Source organism: Phycodurus eques, chromosome 22, assembly GCF_024500275.1.
Source record: "Phycodurus eques isolate BA_2022a chromosome 22, UOR_Pequ_1.1, whole genome shotgun sequence".
NCBI lineage: Eukaryota > Metazoa > Chordata > Actinopteri > Syngnathiformes > Syngnathidae > Phycodurus > Phycodurus eques.
Window position 1 is genome coordinate 1,830,406 of NC_084546.1, and position 15,595 is coordinate 1,846,000.

Here is a 15,595-nt window from a genome sequence, read left to right on the forward strand (position 1 = left end):
ACCGTTATTACTGAGCAATAAAGAAGTTGATCCAGGGGCAGTTGCCATGGCAACAACAGACAATATTCTCTGGATTACAGGCACCGATAAGATACAATAACAGCATGTTGTTGACATGATAAAAGGTGGCTTTAATCCCTCATTCAAACCAAATAACACGACGACTGTGAGGAAACAAAAGTGGTTTTTAATCGTCGCAATCCTGAGTCCTTCATTACATGTAGGGCCGGGGCATTAATCAATTTTAGGGATTAATGAATTTTTCACCATTTTGAAGCCTCATTTTAAACACTCCAATTCTTTTAATCATTAAAATTTGGCAGTGTTGATACAAACACTGTTCTCTGGTGTGTCTAATTTAAAAGACATTTATTTTTACTTTAAAGGAACTTTAATGTGGTAAAAAAAAATGCTTTGCAAAAATGAGGACAATATAAAAAATGCAGTGTGTTTTAATGAAAAACATGATATTGTCTGGGTGACCCCAAACCTTTGAACGGTAATCAAGCTTATGTTCACATTATCTGCAATGAAATAAAATATGGATTTCTATGACTTCTATGGTCTAAGTTAAATCAAGTTACAATTGAAAGAAAAAAATAGTTTGCTTGGTATGAATAGAAATAAAACAAAAACCTGTTTTGAATGATATCATTGTCAAGGCCAACACGCCCATCTCTAATTACAGGGCTCTGCCACCTCTTCCACTCACCATCAAGTGTTGAAAGTACGTAAACCCCAGGAGTCTCCCGTTTTGGAGGAGCTGGTAACGTGATCGCGCTCAATATGAACATAATTGCAATTGTGATGCCTCGCTATCAGTCGGTGGACAGTGACGAGGCTCAACAGATTGCTTTTGCAGGGGCGGGATATCACCTAAACCACTTACGGGGGGGGATTAACTGTCTGCTAATTGTATGTGCGGAATCATGATTAAAGCACTCATTGACGCCTCCCTGGAATCCATCACACAACCTGTCAATGTTTGCGGCCTTCACAAAAACATCTGAGGAAGACAAGAACGTTATGACAGGGTGAGGGAAAGCAAGAAACCTATTGATTTGGAACAGTATCTGGCACAAATCCTCCAGTACTTGGTTTTCTCCTGTACAAGTTCTCTCTATTGGACACTATTTTCAACTTATCTTTATAAACTCTCCAAGAGTGTTGTTTATATGGCCAATCAAGAAGCCTATTCTTTTTTAGGATTATTTTTCTCAAAATGATGCCTCTGGGATTTTTGTGATTGAAAAAAATCAAGAGCACTGTTTATTTTGGGTCCAATGTGAGACAAAATAGCCAAAGTTGTTCGAAGACAGGCCTATTTACTTTGATTGTTCTCACTTGATTCTGCTGCAATTTTAGATATTTTATTGTATATTTTTTTCTGGTTTATCAACTGTGTTTTGAATTTCCTGTACGGTGACCTTGAGTGTCCTGAAGGGCGCATTCTCCTTGTCCACAGGTTTTCCCAAGGGTTAAGGAGGTCCAGACAAGAATTATTATTCTTTTTTTTTTGCAATACTGAAGGTAGCTTTGAAGTCTCACGGTCGCACATCGTGCCTCACATCCCTATCGGCCGCCAAAATCATCCGACGGGGTGAGAGAACCATTTCCCATCGTGCATGTCAATCCCAGCATGTGATGCTCCACAGGTGTTACGCAACACAAACCGTGCTATTATGTAACAAGCCCAAACCCAATTTTTTATAAATATAAAGACACGGCCACAAAGGAAAGTCTTACCCATTAATCAATATTCATGATTTCTAATGAAGAAGAAAACTTTCCAGCTGTGTTTGTTTGGGTGTTCGCAGCTGACAATTGTGCGTCGTCAACCTCGGGACACTAATAAAGTTGCAACAGTCCGCCGACTCGAAGGGGTTCCTAAGAGAAATAAATTGGCTTCTCTTTGCCTCTTTGGCCATTACTGCATCCATTGATTTTGTGACGTCGCTAATTCAAAGGACAAGTTCCATAGTGCATCATCAATTTCTTTTTTTTTTTTTTTTTTACTCATTTCATTGTTTGTGAGGCCAATTAAATTTTATAGTGCCTGCTACAAGTGGTACCTTGAGTTACAATTAATTTGTTCTGTGATCACACTCGTAACTCAAAACATCTCCATATTTAGTTGATTAACACATCATCGCCAATTTGCTAAAAAAAACAACAATATTAGCGCAGGTTTGTTTGCTGGAAGTTACATTTAATAGCTTGCCAACTAGTGGCGAGTGTCTACGGTGCCACCCAGGTTCTATTCAGCGGCACCCGGTTGCCATGACAACAGATTTTTCAAAAAAGCAACACGGAGGCTCTGGATCCCACCGTGTTTAGAACAAAAAGTCTTGACTGACGAGCAATCGACAATTCAACCATGTCTTGGTTTCAAAGGAAGATGAGGGCGGTTTCCAAAGGACAATGACTTCTTAATCAACACTGCAGCCACACGCTTATAGATAGATCAACCAGCTCATTAATCACGTGCGCTGTGCACGCGACACTTTTAACCTCTTTTTAGCAGCAGACCACTAATAAATACATTTGGTGAGCAATTCCTGTGGGTCCATTCAAGCAAACACTAAACCATCGCGCTGCTAACAATGACAAAGACCCAGCTGTGCTCTGCCAGGAAAGCAGACGACGTGTTCAAATGTTTCCAAAATAAACAATTATGCCAGTCATTTTGCAAACAGCAAGCTGCCGGCCAAACTTGTTGATGGACAAACCGCTGTGGAGGACATTTATGATGATTTTCTTTTTTCTTGTTGTGCAATGCGTCCATGAAGGAAAAAAACAAAGCCAGCTGTAGGAACATGTTTGCTCAGTGTCACTTGCAGCGACTTCAGTACGCGTCTGGCAAGAAAAAAATAAATAAAAAAATGTGTTCTCGCTGCCATCTTCAAATTTCCTGTCGTCGTTTGATATTTTGGCACTACCACAAATCGATACTTAACCTTTTCTGTTTTTAGATAGAGATACGTAAGATACTTTTGGTACTTTATTCATCCTCAAGAGAAATGATCATTTTGTCTTTTTTTAACGTTTGCCGGTATATCCACTTCTGAATAGCTGCTCGGCCTCTGTTCTTTTTTACAATTTTGTGTCACTTTTTAACAACTTTCTGTTTCCTAGTGTTTTTATGCCTCAAGATTCTTTCTAGTCCCTTTTTAGCATATTCTTACGCTTCTTAGAATCTTTAGTTGCTTTTAACCTCCTTTCGGCTTTTTTTTTTAAATCTTTGTTTTCTGCATTTTGAGGTACTTTAGCCTCTATTTAGTGTTTGTAGTCACTTTTTTGCTCATCTTAGCCTCTTTTAGCCATTTGTAGTCACTTCTTAGCCACTTTTTAGCCTTTTTTTAACCTCTTGTTAACTAAATGTATCTTTTTGCCACTTTGTAGGCTTTCTCATTTTTATCTATATTCTTTTTGCCTTTTTTTAGTAATTCATAGACACTAACAAAGCTCATTAGAGGGTACACTCTCTCCTGTTTGTAATTAATGTGTCCTTTTCTGACAGCAAGTCGAGAGGTTGCGAGTGGTATTAATTACCGTAACCATGGTAACACGAGGCGCCAAATCTCCCGCAATCGTGTGTAATTATGATTACATTTAAAAGGACACAGGGTGAAGAAGTAATTAGCAAATTTGGAGAGGATTAGAGACAACCCACAAGAACCTTTCACATGGAGGGAAAATAGTTTGACCCGGCCCAGGTAGACAACCATCATCCTTGTATAAGGTACAATGGTTTTATTGCTTATCAGCTGATTTTCTGATAGCTGCACGCTGGCAGACATTTTTTTCCCTCTATCCGTTTATGGTCTCTCTCGTTCCCCCCCCCCTCAGCAGAAGAATTAACGGCAGGGGTGCTCGCTCGGACAGACGCAGAACAATTCCCCGTGTGTACTGTCGTCAAGGAGACACCTGTGTGGCTCGAGTCAGGAGATTTCAGGTCAGGATTTAAGATGAAATTAAACACTCCCAGAGGGGTCAAGGGCAGGTGAGGGATGTGTGATAAAAATGATAAAAAATATATAAAATACAACAAAATAAGTCCTTACGATCCATAAGCATGCTTGATTAGCCTGGGATCCAACGCGTTATTGACTTGACTTTAGCTATCCAATTTGCAAAACCTCTTGATTTATGTGGCTCATCTGCTAGTTAAAGCAGTAATAATATAGGTAGGCTGCCAAAAATATGCTTCATCATCACTGTCATCATCATCATCATCATAAGCAATCATTTTAGTCATGAAGGTATAAAATCTGATTAAAAAGTCACAATTCCATATATTTTCTATTAATCCATTCACACGCAAAAACAGACAGAAATGTCTCCACCTTGTTGGATTGAAAATGGCAAATTTTGCTGCCAAAATGTGCTCATCATTTGATGGGTTTTCGACTAATTATAGTTACCTTTCACCTGTTACAATTCAAACTTTCCATGTAAGTAAATTTGTTCGTAAATTGAGACAAAATCATCATAGTTTCAGCATTTCTACTTTTTGTAACATTTTTGTTTGGTGTTGTAATGTAACGTATGTGCCAACTAAGGTTGGGAAACGCTGATCTGCGAGCCGGTGCAAAATTCTGCTCATACAAAATATGAATAATGGTCAGTTTTAATGGAGGTATTCATTTCAAGGTTGTAGTCATCTGCTGCATCAAACTGAGAGCAGTCCCTAATGTTTTGCCCATCTTACTCACATGAGAAGGTGAAAATGTTATGGGAAAACACCCTCCCCCCTTCAGTAGAAGCTCTTGTTTAAATGTGCTCCAATAATTATGATCACATCTCTTTGTGCTACAGGTGGTCTGTCCTCTGGGAGGAGGGATGGTCCCAGGGAAGGTGGGGGATGTACTCTAGTCGCGCAACAGGTCCGTCTCACAAGGACGCGTATGGAGGCTGCCTGCACTGCGCGCCGCCTGTTGCACTCACTCACATCACCACCATCACCGCTGCTGTTGTGAGCGTGGATGCTGACGCGGCCACCACACGCCTTTGCCGCCAGGCTGCCCTGCGACCGGCGTTCCAGATGAACCCCCGCCACCCCAGCTCCTCCTTATCCTCCTCTGGCATGCAATGGCTTAACCAGAGAGACATGAGTGTCCGGAGCGGGGACGGCGTCTCGTTGTGCCAAAGGGCTCTGGAGATTGTTACGGACCTTTGCCTCACCGGACACGTCGATCGGGAGAAATGCACGGATATTTTCCCCTTGGAGAGCAGCAACATACCAGGTAAAGGACATGCAGGTAAATGCAACTGACGTCATTGCCCTTTTTTTTCTTCAACAAACTTCACTGCATGTATATGAATAAAACAATAGGGCAAATCCCCCTCTATTCATCTATCACATGTTCATGGTCATCCTAGTCAAGCTGGAGACAATCCAAACGGAATTATTCAGATCCCATTCCTCATCAATCACAATGTTAATGATACAGATTAATACCCATCCATCTTTTTTGTCCTCTGGAGCCTATACCAGTTGACTTTGGACAAGAGAAGCGGGGAAGCCCCTGGACTGGTCACCAGTCAATGTCAGGACTCATGTAAATAAACAACCATTCGAACTCACACCTATGGACAATTTAGTATTCAATGAAGTTAACATGCATTTTTTGGGAACCTGGAAGGAAGTCAGAGCATCTGCAGAAAACCCACACAGAAAGAACAGCCCAGATTCAAACCCCGTACCTCAGAAGTGTGAGGCCCAACCACTCATAACCAAACGATCATATACTGTGGTGCCCACAGAATAATAAATTATCTCAATTAAACTTCTGTCTGCTGCAGCAATCAACAAAACCTAGTAGCAACAGGTGGCAAAAAAAAAAAAAAAAAAAAAAAAAAGGTTTCTGGGCATGTTTGGCTGAAACCGTTGCCTTTAAACTATATAATTCATGGTTTACGACCAACTTGGTGTATCTCACAGGGCCATCCTGATACTATATGCACCGTAAAAGCTGTTCATCTATCAGGGGCGTTAAAGTCATTATTGTCACAGGCCACACTGTAGTTAAGGTTTCCCTCGGAGGGCTATTATGACTGTGAAACCATAAAAATAGTTAATCGCCTCATTTTATTGCACATACACAACAAATTTATGGATAACAGTTTTTGAAATCAGAAATAAAGGGTAATACTTTGTTCAGTAACTGTAAAAAGGGATCAGTAAAAAAAAATTCTATTTTTAACATTATTTATTACATATGACAATTTGATACAGATTTGAGCAAGAATCATGTAAGTTGATGAACATCGTTTGCTTTCGCGGGCCACATAAAATGATGTAGCGGGCCAGCTCTGGACCCTAGACCTTGAGTTTGACACCTGTGATGTAAATCAATAGGTAACCGAAGTCCAGCCATTGAGGGGCTTGAACTAGTAGGAGATAACATTTATTGCCCATGTTGAGCCTTCAAGTACTTTTCTAAACACTGAAACCCTTAAAAACGAGCACCAGTGTTCAGTGAACAAGACAGAAGACTTCAGCCATTTTAACACGGGCTAGCAAAGCCAGCTTTTTATGGCTTGCTGTCCATTGTGTAAGGTAACAATGCGGGACAGGGGGTTGAGGTCAACCTTCAAGTTTAACACCTTCCAACGTAGCAAAAGAGGTGTAACGCCACAACCAGAGTGTGAAGTTTAACATCAGAGACTCGCTGGCCATGCACCTTTTGTGCTGAAGGCAATTTTCGCCGTCCCACAGGTTGGGGCTGACATTGCAACTTATCTAATCATCTGAATACGTGAAGCCGCAACGTCTGTGTGAGCATATCCTTGCCAGGATTCAGATTTTTTTTTTCTGACCGCCTTATCATCCCCTTTCCCTTGTCACTGTGTCTTCTTCACATCGTGATTGTCTTCTCTGCAGATATCTCAATCAGCCTCCTAGCTGTGGTTGTGGGCTTCTGCGTCCTCGCCTTGCTGGTGGTGTCCCTATTTGTCATTTGGAAGCTGTGCTGGCCTCTCTGGAGGAGCAAGGCACTGACGGCACACGGAGGAAATGTGGGGCTTCGTGTCGCCTTTCCAGAAGCGCCTCCCCACAACTCACCACCTTTGCCCGATAAGGCAGGGCCGGTGGTGGGAGAAGAAAAGAAAAAGCACTCGCCCGAGGTGAAGGTAAATGGCCGGAGCTCAGTCAAACTTCTGGAGGCGGCCATGAAGATCAGCCAGACGTCACCAGACATCCCAGCGGAGGTGCAGACCACCCTGAGGGAGAAATTGAGCCATCAGGCCAAGATCCAGAGGCAGACCACTGAGCCGACATCGTCCTCCAGGTAGCCCCCAGTCACACTCACCGATGCCAACACTGTGCAGTCGGGTCATGTTGACGTGGCCAGCATCTCCGGGCCAGTTTGTCTCTTTTAACGCAGTGTCACACTGACCTTTACTTTCTCTTGTGGGAATTGTGTGTCTCACTGTAAAAAAAATAAAAATAAATACTCCTCCAGGCTCATGAGCTGTGTCATGCAGGCTTGGAACTCTACTATCAGCTGTGCGTGTGAACCCAGTTGCCATAGCAACCCCAGTAATTAAACAACCACCCTGCGTTTTGCCTTTGTTTTCCAGGAAGGCATTTCAAGGCCAGCGTCCACAATTAGCATTGCCGTGGGCTGCCCAAGGATATGATGCGGCAGGCAACTGTGTGGACCTTCACAACACCCACTCGCTTAGGATTACTAATTAAATACAGATGAACTCCCGATGACTTGAACTCCTGTCATTAATGAATGAAGAGATTAAAGATTCCAACGAGTATTTACTTTTTAAGTAAACTTAGTTATAAGGCCTTCATTTTATTTATTCATGCGAACAGAAGTTGTTTTTAATGACATACACTCTGAAGTGCCTCCTCATTTGTTTTGGCTGGTCTTGCAGTTAGATTCTGAATTGTCATAGTATTTAGAGATGAGTTGGTCAAATTTCAGCCATAACAGGTGAGGGAACATCGCAGTTATGCAAGCATTACAAAGAAGGCGGGCCAGTTGCTTGGTGACAAGATAGGCAAGGCAAACGTGGCCAAAGAGGTGAGCTGCTCGCAGATTCAAGGCTTTTAGGTGCTTTTGTGTGTAAGCATAAATCTGAACGTCAACACTACTTTGAGGCTAAAACCCGCGGCGTTAAGGAATAATTTGTTTCATTGGATTTGTAACAAGTGGCAATGACCTGAGCTTGTTTTTAAGGAAGAATGACAATGAGGGGAATTTCATTTGCAACGATGAAGGTTGGAGGCTGGTTTAGAACATTCTAATTTCACCTCATTATGGGCATTCAGGACAAGATGAGGGACCGTATACCCAAATTACCTCACAGCCACCTTTTTCCACAGGCACAATTCATTCCGGCGCCACCTTCCCCGTCAGATGAACGTCAACAGCTTCGACTTCAGTATGGACATGGTGCCTTTCCGACAGTCGTCCACGGCAAGCATCGGGAGAATTAAACCAGAACTCTACAAGCAGAAGTCTGTGGACTCGGATGGCGAGCCCAGAGAACCCGCCGATACGTGCGGAAAGCTCAGCTTTTCCTTGCGTTACGACTACGAGGAGCAGGCGCTGGTGGTGAGGATCCTCAAAGGCGTCGACCTGCCTGCTAAAGACTTTACAGGGACCTCGGATCCCTACGTGAAGATCTACCTGCTGCCAGAGAGGAAGAAGAAGTTCCAGACGCGGGTCCACCGCAAAAACCTGAACCCCATGTTCGACGAGACCTTTTGCTTCCCTGTGGTGTACGACGAGCTCTGCAACCGCAAGCTGCACTTGAGCGTCTATGACTTCGACCGGTTCACCAGCCATGACATGATCGGCGAGGTGGTGGTGGACAATCTCTTTGAGCTCTCTGACCTTTCTCGCGAGGCAGTGGTGTGGAAGGACATTTATGCCGCAACCACGGTGAGTTAGCGTCTACCCTGGCCAGTGAATAAAACCTTTTTTTTAGCTGGAAAGTGAAGTGGAACACATAATCTGAGAGGCAGGCGTAATCCAAAAGTGGCAATTGAAATGCATTACATAAATCCAATAACAACCACATTTCCAGAAACTCTTGGGTACTCAAGCGTAATTATAGCAATAGATGACTATCATAACACCAACACATTCTACTATTTAAATACGAACTAACACATAAAGAGTACTTGGCCAGACATGGCTAACAATTTCGCCAAAAGACTGGAACGTAAGCTTTTTAGAAAATCTCCGTTAGTATTTTTAAACATTAGAAAGTGCTAATAAATAAATGGTTTGGTCTTATTTGCAGTGGCCAGGTTATTTGGCAAATACAGTACATTATGACTTAGTCAATATTGTTAAATGTCTAGTTTCAAGTCTTGCCTTTGTTTTTGCTCTTTCAAAGCCTTTTTATTTCACTAAGCTAAGTGTAGTACATGAAGGCCACGTCGACCAAATAGCTGGATGACAACAGCTTTTTTCCAACTCAAAACAACTTTGGCTCTCCGAGTTTTAAAAATTATCTAACCATGTCTACCCTGTCAACCTGCTACAATCACACATTTTATAACGATAACATGAACAAAGTCGTCATTCTCTCAACCCAGGAGACCGTTGACTTGGGGGAGATCATGTACTCGCTGTGCTACCTCCCCACAGCAGGGAGGATGACTCTGACGGTCATCAAATGCCGCAACCTCAAAGCTATGGACATCACAGGCTCTTCAGGTACGCCCACACATCAAAAAGCATTCACAGGACCACAAATCCGACTCGACAGCAGGTGGCCACTTAATAGTAGCAACAAGGAGAATGACACAGGAAGGCGCCAGGAACTCATTAATTACCTAATTGGGAACAGGGCTCAAATACAAGACATCAGCCGTAGTTTCAATTATAAAGCTTTAAAGCTATTCTTAAAAGCCCCACTATGTAGTAAAAAAACAAAAAAAAACAAAAACAAAATCAGATCTACAGGATGTAAAATTTAATTTAAATTTCAAAGACCAAAACTATCCATCCAAACAGTCAGCACCGTGTCGTAGTCTGTTTTCAATCTGTTTCATCTGTTTCAATAGTTCTGAGGTCCGGGGTTTGATTCTTGGCTCCAGCCTTCTTGTGTTGAATTTGAATCCGGGTACTCCTACTTCATCCCGCATTCCAAAAACATGCATGTTAAATTCATTGAAGACTCTACATTATCCAGAGGTGTGAATGGGAGTGTGAATGTGCCCTCTGATAAGCTGGCAGCCAGTCCAAGGTGTACCCTGCCTCTCGCACCCAAAGTCGGGACAGGTTCTGGTTCACCCATGACCCTAAATAAGAAATAGCAGTATAGAAAATGGATGGATGGATGGTTATTTGAACAGACTGGTCACCTAAAACACATTGTGACCACTTTGTCTTCCAGATCCATACGTTAAAGTCCACTTGATCTGTGACGGACGCAGGCTTAAGAAGCGGAAAACCACCACCAAGAAGAGCACGCTTAACCCCGTGTACAACGAGGCCATCATTTTTGACATTCCCCCGGAAAACGTGGAACAGGTCAGCCTCTCCATCATGGTGATGGATTACGATCGGTGAGCATATGTCCACAAAATCATCATGCTAAGCTGCAAGTCTCTGAGGTATTGCTAACAAAACGGGCGACTCCATCTCGCTGACAGGGTCGGACACAACGAGGTGATCGGAGTCTGTCGCACCGGGCCAGATGCGGAAGGCCTTGGACGGGATCACTGGAACGAAATGTTGGCTTACCCACGGAAGCCCATCACCCACTGGCACGCCCTGGGAGAGGTAGTCTTTCTTTTCTTTTTAAAAAAGCTATTTACAAGGGTCTACAATGGATGCCTTTCAGAGCCACGGGACATTGACTGATGTGGCACTTTTGATAAAAGCCCTGCTGTTTCGGCAGAAAGTTTTCAGAATGAATATGGTATATATAATTTATTTGGAGAATAAAACAGCCAACAGATATCCAGTTATGGATCTACTTTTCTGTTAATTTTCTACTGCAGCCCGTTTATGTCAGACAACAAAAGTCAATGGATTTTTTGTTGTTTTTGTATCTTTTAGTGGCCTGGAAAGGGGGCAAGCTTCGAGAGTCAAGCGTCATGTCTGTCACCAAAAACTCCGCAGACGCCGTGACATAACGCCAATAAGAATACATGAAGTTGATAGCAGGTTGTATGCACATGAATCCATCTCAGAAAGGTATTTCTATCAACTTTCTGGCTTTTACTTTAACGAAACATCTTTCAAAGATCCCATCCTGATTTTACAGACACTTTATTTTCCCACTCTTAACGTTTTACTCTGAAATGGCACTAGGTGTATGGGCCAAAATGCTCTGAGCCATAAAAGCATTTAGTGGGTACAATATACACACTCACTCACTCTCTCTCTCTCACACTCTCTCTCTCTCTCTCTCTCTCACACTCTCTCTCTCTCTCTCTCTCTCTCTCTCTCTCTATATATATATATATATATATATATATATATGTGTGTGTGTGTGTGTGTGTGTGTGTGTGTGTGTGTGTGTGTTCGTAGGCGGCACGGTTGCCGACTGGTTAGCACGTCCACCTCACAGTTCTGAAGACCCGGTTTCAAATCCGGACTCGCCTATGTGGAGTTTGCGTGTTCTCCCCATGCCTGCGTGGCTTTTCTTCGGGTACTCCGGTTTCCTCCCACATCGCAAAAACATGCATGGTAGGTAAACTGAAGACTCTAAATTCCTCGTAGGTGTGAGTGTGAATGGTTGTTTGTTTTCTATGCCCTACGATCAATTCGGGGTGTACCCTGCCTCTCGCCCAAAGATAGCTGGGATAGGCTCCAGCACGCCCGCGACCCTAGTGAGGCTAAGCGTTACGGATATGGATCTCTAACAGTCAACCGAATGGACAAGGGCTGGGTCAATAGCTCAGAGCATGCATCAGTCATAACACAAGCAGATCAGACTATTAGATGAAAGAATGTAGCAGATACATGTAGCAGACATACAGTATGTACAGATAGATTAGTGAGTATAGAGTACATCATAATTATTTTTATTTACAACTTGTACATCCCACATGTGACTATCCCTGCCTTAATTTAATTTCTCAGTCTACAATCACGGTCAAACTAAAACGCGAAGTGATGGTTCTGTCCGTTTGTTCAACAGACAACTGAACAATTCTACAGTCTACATACAATAAAACAGTACATAATATATAAGTACAGTACAGTGAATTACCGATGGATGTTTTAATATGGACGAGATTTAACGTGTCATGATTCATAAAATACAAATCGTATGTCATCAGTCTAACAGCTAAAAAATAAACTATTGAAGAAAACAATTAGTGCATCTACTATTCTGGTCCGGGATGGTATGCTAACAGTGGTAATGTTATATTCACGTTTTTGTCTTTGTCCTCAAATAATTTCAGTTTCACTCGACTTCTGCGCAAATCTTTTACGGCTCCCTCTTATGGAGCAAGGCGCTAGCTCGCTAGCTTCACAAATATATTCCTTCACTTTTTTCTTTGAAAACAAGAGAACTTATCATCAACTGGCAGAACATAGCAATTAGCAACAGCTAACAGGTGTTTATTGTACAGTGACTTTTCCAGGTTAAAAGTGGAAAAAAAAAATTAAGATCTATGTATATTTTAACACAAAGCCATACAAGTGTTTGATGCATTTACAATGAATGAGTGTCTTGTCAGTAATAATAAAAAAAAAGGCTATGTACTGTTAATTATACTAGCACAAATGCACTGTACAATGATACTTTCTCCTGCGCCCTTTATGTTCAAAATCAACATTTTATTTGTAGCATGCCTCTCACGTCTTAGGGAATAAGTTATGAATATGTCGTGTTTACACTTATACATAATGAAAAGAGATGTACGGACTTGCTGTATTTCTATTGTTTGGTGACAATGGAGTGACGTTTCTTACACGTTCTGTACCACGTCACGTCATATCCAGATATAGACAGTTTGTGATAGCTTTTCTAATTTGAAGTCCACATTTGGAATATCATTTATTGTATCAGTTTTATATGTATTTTATCAAAATAAACCAATAGTTACATCCAAGTGATAATTGGAGTTTTGTTGTTGTTTTTAAACATCTCCAAGACGAGACTTACCGACTTTACCCGACTTTTGGAAGGCTGTGGAGGGGCAGCACTGCTTGTATTTTCCGGCCAACCTAAAAATACAAAGTCTTTCAAATTTTTTATTTAGTTTTTTAAAATCAAATCTTTTTTATCTCTCATACTCTGACATTTGTTTACAACCGCTGTTTGTAAGAAACGTACCGACTTTGTTCAACTTTCAGAAGGGTTAGGGAGCATGAGGAGGCACAGGGCCCATTGTAGTTTATGACAAAAAAAAAATCATCATATAAGGAAAAATTAAGCATAGTTTAGTCTTTGAAATTTAACATAAAAGACAGAAGTAAAGGATGGTGGTTTTCTCCCTTTGTGAGTGGTGTACATTAGTGCACCATTAAATGTCACAAGGATTTAGAAGTGGTTTTGAGATGGTTTAGGCAAAAACAAATGCGTCTTTTGATGACCGAAGAGAACATTCTGATCTGGTGCTGCACACATCTTCCTTTTTTATATCAGCAAAGACGCACACAACAGGCGGCGATGCTAACGCTGGTTTCCCTTGGCAACAAGCACTGCCAAAAGCCTACTTAGGATGGCCTAATTGCCCCGTCCATTAATACGTGTAATTTAAGCTTAAAAGGCAAGCAGGCTATTTGCGAGGTCAAACGTCAACAACGCAGCTGCTTAATTAGTCTACATACCTCTGCTAGGGTTAAACTGTTAATAAAAGTGAAAACATGAGCACCATAATAAATATTGGGACAAACAAACACTGAGTTTGTTTGTCCCAATATTTATTATTTAACAATCTACCTTCTGGTTTATTGACGATTATGAACGGACAGGAAGTTCCATGATGACTCTGCGAGGTGGACGGGTTACACTGCCAGTCGAAAAATATAGAACATATATTTCTGTATTCATACTTTTCCAGATTGAAACCATTTTCTTCCCCGACAAAGTTTAGTGGAAATTGGTTGTTTTTGCATCATCATGCTAAATCTATCTGTCCCACTTTTCCTGGTTTATTTGACAAAATGATTTCGATGACAAAGGTACAGGATAGAAACATTGGTAGCCTATTGCACTATACTGTATGGTCTACTCCTTCTAGATTAAGGCTACCATGATCATTGTTCTGCGATGAAGTGGAGAATTTTCTTTGCAAACGCATGAATATTTATGAAGGTGGAAATTGTGTTGTATTAAATTCATTGGGTGTTTGCGCTACCAAGCGTCGACACCTCCTTTTTATCATTACAGGGAGGTTTTCCGCTGCACACGAGGCGGGTCAGAGGTCACGCCACTAATGGCGCGTCAGCAGCTTGCGCTCGTATTCTAAGAACAATCGGCATTAAGGGCCAAAATGGATAGACATTTATGTAATGTCACCAACCATTATGGCCTTAATGGTCGGTTTTATGGCACCTCCATTAAAATGAATGATGTCTTTGATGCAGGACGATATTGTAAAAAGGATAAAATTATAATAAAAGCTAGAATTATATATTCGGTCAATTGTTTTCTAAAGGACACACCAACAGTTGCCGTTGTAGTTTATTCCTTGCAATAAGCCGTTGTCACAAACATAGAATTGTGGACTGTTACGTGGAACAGGGCGTTCATAATGAGTCACATGGTGCTTCACCTAGTATGAAGATGATTATCTGATCACATGTACAGTAGTAGTCTGTTCGGGTTCTCGTTAGATCATGCTGGCAGGTGTATCAGGTAAGTGCATAACCGTATCAAATACAGAAAGCTCAATGAATATTCTTATGAGATTGCATCTAAAAATGTATAAGAAATCCTAACAATCATTTTTTCATTTAGCGTTCAGCAAAGTGCAGTTGGGGGATAAACATATTGATGCTCCGTGTCTTTATAACAGACATGCAAACACCAAAGGCATGAAAAAGGTGACCAAAAAAAACATTATAGGGGGGTCTGGAGGGATTTTTTTTTATTTTAACATAAATTAAGCAATCTGGAATACTCTGAAGAGTACAATATGGCAAAATAAAAAAGAATTCTTCATGCAGAAAACATTTGTTTACACCGCTCAAGTACATGTTGATGTAGAAATTTAAGATTAAAATTAAATTTGCCTAATTTCGTTGCTTTTTTTGTTTTGGCCTCTATCTTGAGCCAGGCCCATCTCCACCTGCACCTGATGCCTGCTTCAAGCTGTGCCACATGATTAGCATCCTCCTCTTTAAGCACTCATTCTAGAAAAGAATTGACTAAAATCATTGTCTGTTTCACTTTATTTGTCACTATTAACAACTTCAAAGGCTAATCCCAAATGCATCCTCCAGGAAAACATTAAGTACAGTATTTTTCTGTTTTTATTGGCCATTTCTGAATTTTAAGTTAGTGAAGTACTGCTGCATGTTATAAATAGATGTTTTACCCCATGGGTGCAAGCCCGAGCATCCGTTCTCATTACTTGTCCGCCTTTGCTTGATGCGTCTTGACAGGAAGAAAAAAAAAAAACTCTGGAATAACCACAAATTTTGGAAGCTGG

At 41.4% G+C, this 15,595-nt stretch overlaps 2 protein-coding genes across 2 annotated transcripts in view; one reads left to right on the forward strand and one right to left on the reverse strand.

Annotated features, from left to right (window-relative positions):
* Positions 1-13,266, reverse strand: part of LOC133397019 (liprin-beta-1-like) — a 36,930-nt gene extending 23,664 nt beyond the window's left edge. The window contains 1 exon segment of the mRNA XM_061667406.1: positions 13,102-13,266. The gene's annotated coding sequence lies outside the window, so the exon portion shown is untranslated.
* Positions 4,916-11,414, forward strand: syt10 (synaptotagmin X). Its single transcript, XM_061667405.1, has 7 exons — positions 4,916-5,246; positions 6,887-7,292; positions 8,345-8,906; positions 9,569-9,689; positions 10,372-10,543; positions 10,631-10,760; positions 11,040-11,414. Exons 1-7 carry the CDS (start codon positions 5,045-5,047, stop codon positions 11,109-11,111), a joined length of 1,665 nt encoding a protein of 554 aa, XP_061523389.1. The 5' UTR covers positions 4,916-5,044; the 3' UTR covers positions 11,112-11,414.
* Positions 13,267-15,595: the final 2,329 nt, after the last annotated feature.

Coding starts and splice junctions, on each gene's coding strand:
- syt10 (XM_061667405.1), top strand. CDS start 5,045: ATGAACCCCCGCCACCCCAGCTCCTCCTTATCCTCCTCTGGCATGCAA. Junction 5,247..6,886: donor GGAGAGCAGCAACATACCAG/GTAAAGGACATG, acceptor TCTTCTCTGCAG/ATATCTCAATCAGCCTCCTA. Junction 9,690..10,371: donor GGACATCACAGGCTCTTCAG/GTACGCCCACAC, acceptor TTTGTCTTCCAG/ATCCATACGTTAAAGTCCAC.